Source organism: Centropristis striata, chromosome 22 (genome assembly GCF_030273125.1).
Source record: "Centropristis striata isolate RG_2023a ecotype Rhode Island chromosome 22, C.striata_1.0, whole genome shotgun sequence".
Classification (NCBI taxonomy): Eukaryota; Metazoa; Chordata; class Actinopteri; order Perciformes; family Serranidae; genus Centropristis; species Centropristis striata.
This window is the reverse complement of record NC_081538.1, coordinates 32,006,899-32,018,019: the sequence shown is the minus strand read 5'-3', so window position 1 is coordinate 32,018,019 and position 11,121 is coordinate 32,006,899. Positions and strand designations below refer to the sequence as shown.

At 37.9% G+C, this 11,121-nt stretch overlaps 1 protein-coding gene across 1 annotated transcript in view; it reads left to right on the top strand.

Annotated features, from left to right (window-relative positions):
* LOC131960664 (filamin-C-like) overlaps positions 1–11,121 on the top strand; it is a 72,752-nt gene that overhangs the window by 6,683 nt on the left and 54,948 nt on the right. The window contains exons 2-3 of the mRNA XM_059325925.1: positions 7,743–7,991; positions 9,754–9,851. Of these exons, the coding sequence (XP_059181908.1) occupies positions 7,743–7,991; positions 9,754–9,851 (347 nt within the window). The remainder of the gene's footprint in view (positions 1–7,742; positions 7,992–9,753; positions 9,852–11,121) is intronic.

The following is an 11,121-nucleotide window of genomic DNA, read 5'->3' as shown; positions in this document are numbered from 1 at the left end:
GGTACGTACGAGATAGTCTTTCTCTTCATCTATAAGTTGTGTTTTCTTATAAACAATCCCGTATGAAGCTGAGACTCTGTGTAACAGCTGATCTGTGTAGATCTGCTGCAGAACATATAAAATTAATAACTGTCAGGTCCTGATGATCCAGTGGACCTCGTGCGTTAGAGCGATCTAAAAAGACTGTTACATCTCCCTTTTTCAGAAATCTTCCTGCGTCTTTAATATGGGAGCCAATGAGGCTGTTGGTGGTGTTGGTGGATCATCTGTGCGTCCTACGCCCAAACTATAACTCTGACAGCTTTACCAGAGGATTGTGAGGGAGAAGACTAATTTTCCTACGTTTCTATGTATAAATTAGTATTCTGTAGAGAAAAGTAATAGCACACCGATCCCGATCAAACCGCAGGTTTTGATACAGATATTGCTGTATAGGACCAGTAAATTGCCCCGAGGCCTGAGGACCAGAATCATTATCAAGTAAACCATGTTGAATGTCTAGATATCAGCTGCTCTGCTGGGGAACATTTACCTCAGATTCTTTGGACAGTTTGTGTCTTTTTTTGTCATTTTTACATCTATATTTAGTAATTTTGTGTCTTTTTCACAATTTTCCATAAATGGGCGTGGCTAACTGACCTACTAGCGCCCCCTAGAGTTGAGCCCCTAAAACAGGTTTGTGGTAGAGACATGATATTTGGTCCATCCATGTCTCATGGGGAGACGAACCAAAAAGTCTCAAGAAGACATACCCAAAAACTAACAGGAAGTTGGCCATCTTGGATTGAAAATGGCGTTTTAGACGTTTTTCGACATTTCCACGCCGCATACTTTAACAAGCTCCTCCTACAGATTTAACCTGATCCACGTCAGACTGGTTCAGGACATCACAAGGCAAAGTCTGTTTCTGGTCATTTTGTCTTTTTTAGTCATTTTACATCTATATTTGGTCATTTTACAACATGTTACACTGTGACATCACTGTGACATCACAGAGAGCGTTCTGTGGCGTTCAGGGTCTTTAAATCGAAGCTGTAAAATCAGACGTTTCATGCTCGAAGCAGCTGAGAGACAAAGAGTCCTCTGTGTGTGTGTGTGTGTGTGTGTCTGTGTGTCTGTGTGTGTGTGTGTGTGAGTGTGTGTGTCTGTGTGTGTGTGTGTGTGTGTGTGTGTGTGTGTGTGTCTGTGTGTGTGTGTGTGTGTGTGTCTGTGTGTGTGTGTGTGAGTGTGTGTGTGTGTGTGTGTGTCTGTGTGTGTGTGTGTGTGTGTGTCTGTGTGTGTGTGTGTGAGTGTGTGTGTGTGTGTGTGTGTCTGTGTGTGTGTGTGTGTGTGTGTGTGTGTGTGTGTGTGTGTGAGTGTGTGTGTGTGTGTGTCAGCTGTCCTCTCAGCTGTTGGCGTCTCGTTTCTCTCGTTGGTTTGAAACAGTTTTTCTTCTTTAGTTGAACTGTAAAACAATCAGAAATCTGTTTTTATGTTAAATTACAGTGAATTCTGTGTAAAAATACAATAAATATTCATCATATTACTGCATGAAATATAGAGGAAACTTTAAAAAACAAAACAAAAACCATTTTCTAAACTCTTCCTGTCATATTAACATAAAAACTGTATTTATTCTACAGATTTTATCTTTAAATGCAGATATTTACTGTTTATTATCTGTGAAATAACTTTTGCTGTCAGACTTTTTACCATTTATTACAGTGTTCATGAACTCAACATATGATCAATAATCAGTGAAGCTGTATTATTATTATTATTAATAATAATAATAATAATAATAATAATAAAGATGATATAAAGTTATTTAACTGGAGAAACATTAAAGTGATGAACACAAAAGAACACATAAGAGACAAAAATACCAAAATAAGACAAAAAAAGATAAATTACCAAAATAAGACACACAAAATTAACAAAATAAGATACAAAATTAACAAAATAAGAGCAAAAAAAGACACAATATTAATATAATAAGACCGGAAAAGATAAAAAAACGAGACAAAATTACCAAAATAAGAGCAAAAAAGAGACAAAAGTAACAAAATAAAACCAAAAAGATAAAAAAGAGACGAAATTACCAAAATAAGAGCAAAAAAGACACAAAATTAACAAAAGAAAACCCAAAAAGACACAAAATTAACAAAATAAGAGCAAAAAAAGACACAATATTAATAAAATAAGGGCGACAAAGATAAAAAACGAGACAAAATTACCAAAATAAGAGCAAAATAGACACAAAATAAAACCAAAAAGATAAAAAAGAGACAAAATTAACAAAATAAGAGCAAAAAAGAGACAAAATTACCAAAATAAAACCAAAAAGATAAAGAAGACACAAAATTCACAAAATAAGAGCAAAAAAGACTCTCTCTCTCTCTCTCTCTCTCTCTCTCTCTCTCTCTCTCTATATATATATATATATATATATATATATATATATATATATGTATAATGGATGAATTCCCGCTGGTGGCAGCGTTTCGAGCAGCCTCTGCCACCAGGATGAATGTGTGTGTGAGCGGTGAATGAGTCCGTAGTAGTGTGAAGAGACGAGAAGAGAAATATAAAAACATTCACCATTTATATCGTTACAATAAAATCAGTCAATGTGTTTATTTATTCATCTTCCAACTGCTGCAACATGCTGACACCAACTTTATCCTGTGTGTGTGTGTGTGTGTGTGTGTGTGTGTGTGTGTGTGTGTGTGTGTGTGTGTTACTGTCACTCTCTCGAGGATTTTGAGCCTCCAGCTGTTGGCTGGAAACACAGAAACACACACTTCAGCTTTTATAGGTCACAGGTGTGTGTGTGTGTGTGTGTGTGTGTGTGTGTGTGTGTGTGTGTCTTTAAATAGCTCTCAGTCTTTGTGAAGTCAAACATTTAGAGATAAACAACAACACACAAGTTTATACAGCTGCTGTCCACCTGCTGAGTGTGTGTGTGTGTCACTGTGTGTGTGTGTGTGTGTGTGACACAAAATTACCAAAATAAAACCAAAAAAGACCAAAAAAAGATACAAATTACCAAAATAAAACCAAAAAAGACCAAAAAAAGATACAAATTACCAAAATAAAACCAAAAAAGACCAAAAAAAGATACAAATTACCAAAATAAAACCAAAAAAGACCAAAAAAAAGATACAAATTACCAAAATAAAACCAAAAAAGACCAAAAAAAGATACGAATTACCAAAATAAAACCAAAAAAGACCACAAAAAGATACAAATTACCAAAATAAAACCAAAAAAGACCAAAAAAAGACACTAATTACCAAAATAAAACCAAACAGACCAAAAAAAGACACTAATTACCAAAATAAAACCAAACAGACCAAAGGGTTCTGTCTTTCTGACTGTTATTCTTACAGGTTTCTGTAGACGTGCATTGATTTATATAATGTATATTTTCTATAGATTGTATATATTTCAGCCTGTTGGTGTCCAGAGGGTTAAACTGAATGTGATGATGTCATCAGGTCAGCTGACTCTCCACTGTAAAAAGAGAAGCTTCCAGACCTTGTCTTTATTTTTTACAGTGTATCAGTTCGTCTCTCAGCGTTGAAACAGATTTTTCTCTCTGGAAACAATCACATCATCATATTTTCCTCTGAGCTCAGCGACTCGTTATCGACTCGTTATCGACTCGTTGTCGAGTGTCCAGAGAGGAAACGGTGTGATATCAGACAGGAAACAGCCGGACGACTTCCTGTTATAGTCACAGTCAGAACACATGAACATCATCAGTTAATGATGGTGAGTTGGTAGAGTTTCACTCTCTGGACACCAACCAGCTGGAGCATATACAACTATATACAACTATATACAACTATATAACTCTATATAAATATATATAAATATATATAACTATATATAACTCTATATAAATATATATAAATATATATAAATATATATAACTATATAAATATATATAACTCTATATAACTCTATTTAAATATATATAAATATATATAAATATATATAACTATATAAATATATATAACTCTATATAACTCTATATAAATATATATAAATATATATAACTATATAAATATATATAACTCTATATAACTCTATATAAATATATATAAATATATATAACTATATATAACTCTATATAAATATATATAACTCTATATAACTCTATATAAATATATATAAATATATATAAATATATATAACTCTATATAAATATATATAACTCTATATAACTCTATATAAATATATATAACTCTATATAACTATATATAAATATATATAAATATATATAACTCTATATAACTCTATATAAATATATATAACTCTATATAACTCTATATAAATATATATAACTCTATATAACTCTATATAAATATATATAACTCTATATAACTCTATATAAATATATATAACTCTATATAACTCTATATAAATATATATAACTCTATGAGTCCTGCAGCTCTGTGAATCAGCTTTCCTTCTGTCTTTGTGCAGAATAACACAGTTAGAATGACAGAAACCAGGAAAAATAACAGTTTTATTAGAATAAAATGGAATAAATGTGTTTTCCAAGTGTCACCAGAAGCAAAACAAAACAAAAAAAGACCAGAAAAGACACAAAATCGCCAAAAAGGCACAAAATGACTAACAAAAGAGACAAAATTTCCAAAATAAGACCAAAAAAAAGATGCAAAATTACCAAAATAAAACTAAAAAAAGACCAAAAAAAGAAACAAAATTATCGAAATATTCTCCTGTCCTCTCCTCTCTGCTCTTTGTAAACAGCCTCTCCTGTCCTCTCCTCTCTGCTCTGTGTAAACAGCCTCTCCTGTCCTCTCCTCTCTGCTCTGTGTAAACAGCCTCTCCTGTCCTCTCCTCTCTGCTCTGTGTAAACAGCCTCTCCTGTCCTCTCCTCTCAGCTCTGTGTAAACAGCCTCTCCTGTCCTCTCCTCTCTGCTCTGTGTAAACAGCCTCTCCTGTCCTCTCCTCTCAGCTCTGTGTAAACAGCCTCTCCTGTCCTCTCCTCTCAGCTCTGTGTAAACAGCCTCTCCTGTCCTCTCCTCTCAGCTCTGTGTAAACAGCCTCTCCTGTCCTCTCCCCTCAGCTCTGTGTAAACAGCCTCTCCTGTCCTCTCCTCTCTGCTCTGTGTAAACAGCCTCTCCTGTCCTCTCCTCTCAGCTCTGTGTAAACAGCCTCTCCTGTCCTCTCCTCTCTGCTCTGTGTAAACAGCCTCTCCTGTCCTCTCCTCTCTGCTCTGTGTAAATAAAGAGATTCTAACACTAATATCAACATTTAACACAGGTAACAGTCGCTTCTTATAACAGATGATGCGTTCAGGGACCGTCTGAGAGTTGAAACTCTGGCGATAACGTCTGTTTTAGTGCTGAACTCTCTGTGTTTCTGGTGATCTTCTGGAGAAATGTTTGTGTGAGCTGAGAGGAACAATCAGCCGTCTGTTCTCCTGGTGTCGTCATGCCGACGGTCTCTGTCCTCTGATTGGACGATCCGTCAGAAACTCTAACCTCCTGACGGCGTCAACACCAGGTTTCCATCTAGAGACGAGAACACATGGAGAAATGTGAAAAATGAAGTGTGAGTGAGTGTGTGTGTGTGTGTGTGTGTGTGTGTGTGTGTGTGTGAGTGTGAGTGTGTGTGTGTGTGTGTGTGTGTGTGTGTGCATGCATGTGTTTCCTATTTAATCTGACCTCATTCCTCGGGCCGGGGGCTGGATGACATCATGCTGTCGATGGATCAAACTTTCACATGAAGAAAAAACAACACTGTGAAGCTGTGAACTTTTACTTTGGCGAGCACACCAACAGGAAACTGGGTCACACTACACTGTAAAAAATAACGTTATTTTAACAGGGTTTTTCTACATTAGGTGCAAAAAGAGACAAAATTACCAAAATCAGACCAAAAAAGACACAAAACTACCAAAATAATAACAGAAAAGAGACAAAATTACCAAATTTCAACCAAAAAAAGACAAAAATGAACCAAATAAAACCCAAAAAAGACACAAAACTACACACACACACACACACACATATATATATTTACATACATAAAGTACAGATATTTACTGTTAATTATCTGTACTTTTAAATAAATGAACTGTAAAATAACTTATGGTTGTTTCTGTTATTTGACAGTTAATGTTTGGAAATTTAAAAAAAAAGTTTTGTAACACTTTTTTTTTAGGTCTAACTGGTCTAACTGGTGTAACTGGTGTAACTGGTCTAACAGGTGTAACTGGTCTAACTGGTGTAACTGGTCTAACTGGTGTAACTGGTGTAACTGGTCTAACAGGTGTAACTGGTGTAACTGGTGTAACTGGTGTAACTGGTCTAACAGGTGTAACTGGTGTAACTGGTCTAACTGGTGTAACTGGTCTAACTGGTCTAACAGGTGTAACTGGTCTAACTGGTGTAACTGGTCTAACTGGTCTAACTGGTGTAACTGGTCTAACATGTGTAACTGGTGTAACTGGTCTAACAGGTGTAACTGGTGTAACTGGTCAAACTGGTGTAACTGGTGTAACTGGTGTAACTGGTCTAACAGGTGTAACTGGTCTAACTGGTGTAACTGGTCTAACTGGTGTAACTGGTGTAACTGGTCTAACAGGTGTAACTGGTCTAACTGGTGTAACTTGTCTAACTGGTGTAACTGGTCTAACTGGTCTAACTGGTGTAACTGGTCTAACATGTGTAACTGGTCTAACTGGTCTAACTGGTGTAACTGGTGTAACTGGTCTAACAGGTGTAACTGGTCTAACTGGTCTAACTGGTGTAACTGGTGTAACTGGTGTAACTGGTCTAACAGGTGTAACTGGTGTAACTGGTCTAACTGGTGTAACTGGTCTAACTGGTCTAACAGGTGTAACTGGTCTAACTGGTGTAACTGGTCTAACTGGTCTAACTGGTGTAACTGGTCTAACATGTGTAACTGGTGTAACTGGTCTAACAGGTGTAACTGGTGTAACTGGTCAAACTGGTGTAACTGGTGTAACTGGTGTAACTGGTCTAACAGGTGTAACTGGTCTAACTGGTGTAACTGGTCTAACTGGTGTAACTGGTGTAACTGGTCTAACTGGTCTAACAGGTGTAACTGGTCTAACTGGTGTAACTTGTCTAACTGGTGTAACTGGTCTAACTGGTCTAACTGGTGTAACTGGTCTAACATGTGTAACTGGTGTAACTGGTCTAACAGGTGTAACTGGTGTAACTGGTCAAACTGGTGTAACTGGTCTAACTGGTGTAACTGGTCTAACAGGTGTAACTGGTCTAACTGGTCTAACAGGTCTAACAGGTGTAACTGGTCTAACTGGTCTAACAGGTGTAACTGGTCTAACTGGTCTAACTGGTGTAACAGGTCTAACCGGTCTAACAGGTCTAACTGGTCTAACTGGTCTAACTGGTGTAATTGGTGTAACTGGTCTAACAGGTCTAACTGGTGTAACTGGTCTAACAGGTGTAACTGGTGTAACTGGTGTAATTGGTGTAACTGGTCTAACAGGTGTAACTGGTGTAACTGGTGTAATTGGTGTAATTGGTGTAACTGGTGTAACTGGTCTAACTGGTGTAACTGGTCTAACAGGTCTAACTGGTGTAATTGGTGTAACTGGTCTAACAGGTCTAACTGGTGTAACTGGTCTAACAGGTGTAACTGGTGTAACTGGTGTAATTGGTGTAACTGGTCTAACAGGTGTAACTGGTCTAACTGGTCTAACTGGTCTAACTGGTGTTCCTGGTGTCCCTCAGACTCTAAGGCCATCGTGGACGGGAACCTGAAGCTGATCCTGGGTCTGATCTGGACCCTGATCCTGCACTACTCCATCTCCATGCCCATGTGGGAGGACGAGGACGACGAGGACGCCAAGAAGCTGACGCCCAAGCAGCGTCTGCTGGGCTGGATCCAGAACAAGGTGCCCCAGCTGCCCATCACCAACTTCCACCGCGACTGGAGGGACGGCAAGGCACTGGGAGCACTGGTGGACAACTGTGCCCCGGGTAGGACACGCCCACTTTATGCTGATAACCCACGAGTCTTTACTGACACGCCCACTTTATGTTGATAACCCACGAGTCTTTACTGACACGCCCATTTTATGTTAATTACCCACAAGTCTTTACTGACACGCCCACTTTATGCTGATAACCCAAAAGTCTTTACTGACACGCCCACTTTATGCTGATAACCCACAAGTCTTTACTGACATGCCCACTTTATGTTGATAACCCACAAGTCTTTACTGACACGCCCACTTTATGTTAATTACCCACAAGTCTTTACTGACACGCCCACTTTATACCCATCACCACAAGTCTCTTTACTGACACGCCCACTTTATGTTAATTACCCACGAGTCTTTACTGACACGCCCACTTTATGTTGATAACCCACGAGTCTTTACTGACACGCCCACTTTATGCTGATAACCCACAAGTTTTTACTGACACGCCCACTTTATGTTGATAACCCACAAGTCTTTACTGACACGCCCACTTTATGTTAATTACCCACAAGTCTTTACTGACACGCCCACTTTATGCTGATAACCCACAAGTCTTTACTGACACGCCCACTTTATGATGATAACCCACAAGTCTTTACTGACACGCCCACTTTATGTTGACACGCCCACTTTATGCTGATAACCCACAAGTCTTTACTGACACGCCCACTTTATGATGATAACCCACAAGTCTTTACTGACACGCCCACTTTATGTTGACACGCCCACTTTATGCTGATAACCCACAAGTCTTTACTGACATGCCCACTTTATGTTGATAACCCACGAGTCTTTACTGACACGCCCACTTTATGTTGACACGCCCACTTTATGCTGATAACCCACAAGTCTTTACTGACACGCCCACTTTATGCTGATAACCCATAAGTCTTTACTGACACGCCCACTTTATGCTGATAACCCACAAGTCTTTACTGACACGCCCACTTTATGTTGACACGCCCACTTTATGCTGATAACCCATAAGTCTTTACTGACACGCCCACTTTATGCTGATAACCCACAAGTCTTTACTGACACGCCCACTTTATGCTGATAACCCATAAGTCTTTACTGACACGCCCACTTTATGCTGATAACCCACAAGTCTTTACTGACACGCCCACTTTATGCTGATAACCCATAAGTCTTTACTGACACGCCCACTTTATGTTAATTACCCACAAGTCTTTACTGACACGCCCACTTTATGCTGATAACCCATAAGTCTTTACTGACACGCCCACTTTATGCTGATAACCCACAAGTCTTTACTGACACGCCCACTTTATGTTGACACGCCCACTTTATGCTGATAACCCACAAGTCTTTACTGACACGCCCACTTTATGTTAATTACCCACAAGTCTTTACTGACACGCCTACTTTATGTTAATTACCCACAAGTCTTTACTGACACGCCCACTTTATGTTAATTACCCACAAGTCTATACTGACACGCCCACTTTATGTTGATAAAATGCAGTTTGAGGCTAAAACTTTGCATTAAACTGAGTTATTTTGTCCAACTGTATGTGAATATTCCTGCATACTGAGGTCTCTAAACAGTCTGTGAGCTGCATAAATCGGGCAGGAAATCAGGAAGCGGCTCATATTTTCTGACTCAAATCACCGTTGACCCACTATCAGCGATCATAGTCCTGAAACCATTTAAACAAACAAACAAAAGTCTCTGTACGAGTCTGTAAGACTAACAGCGTCCCTGCTGTGTGTGTGTGTGTGTGTGCTGCCTTCAGGTCTGTGTCCGGACTGGGAAACGTGGGATCCCAGTCAGCCGGTGGAGAACGCCAGAGAGGCCATGCAGCAGGCGGACGACTGGCTCGGCGTGCCGCAGGTAATGGGAACCTTTCACCGAATGACAGGAAACATGAAGGAATATGTTTAGTTCTGGTGAGATATTTAGATGTGAAACGGAAGAGGACCGAGGACGGAGCCCTGAGGAACACCACCTGTCGATTCGTTGCTAAAAATCCTATTTTTAGATAAAACATGGATCAAAAACCCAAACAAGTAGTTTGTTTTTGTCTTGTTTAACTTGTTAATTAAGATAATTCCAAAGAGAAAATCAATTAGAAAACAAATCTCTGCAACTTTTCCAAAATCTCCGTAACAAAATGTATTTATTAAGCTAACTGCTCATATCATTTTATTTCTGTAATTATTAACTTAAATTGTGTTTTTCTACTTCATGTGTCACATTTTTCTGTTTGTCTGTAGTTAGAAAGATGGTGAACACTTCACTTTTCTTTGATTTAATCGTGTGTTCAGCAAAACGAATTAAAACCTTTAAATATTTATTAATAGAAAATGTAGAAAAAACGTAAATCTGCCTATAAAACAAAAGTTTTACCTGTAGAGTCTGAGAATCTGACCTCATTCCTCGGGCCGGGGGCTGGATGACATCATGCTGTCGATGGATCAAACTTTCACATGAAAAAAAAACACTGTGAAGCTGTGGACTTTTATTTTGGCAAGCACGAACAGGAAACTGGGTCACACTACACTGTAAAAAAGTTATTTTACAGGGTTTTTTTTCTACATTATTACTTTTATCACAAATATGAGCCATAAAATACAAGTTGAAATCTGTAAAACAAAAAAGACACAATATGACCAGGAAAAAACAAGAAAAGACACAAAATCACCAAAAAGCCACAAAATGACTAACAAAAGAGACAAAATTACCAAAATATAGCCAAAAAGAGACAAAATTACCAAAATAAGACCAAAAAAGCAACAAAATGATGAAGAAAAGAGACAAAATTACCAAAATGAAACCAAAAAAGAGACGAAATCACCAAAATAAAACCAAAATAAGACCAAAAAGAGACAAAATTACCAAAATGAGACCAAAAAAGAGACAAAATTACCAAAATAAGACAAGAAATTACTTTAACATGAAAAAAAACCCTCTTACTTTGGCGAGCACACCAACAGGAAACTGGGTCACACTACACTGTAAAAAATAAAGTTATTTTACAGGTTTTTCTACATTATTACTTTTAGTAAAGTGGACACTTTTCTTTGATTTAATTGTGTTCAGCAAAAACGAATTAAAACCTTTAAAGATTTGTTCATATAAAGTGTAGAAAAGACTGAAATGT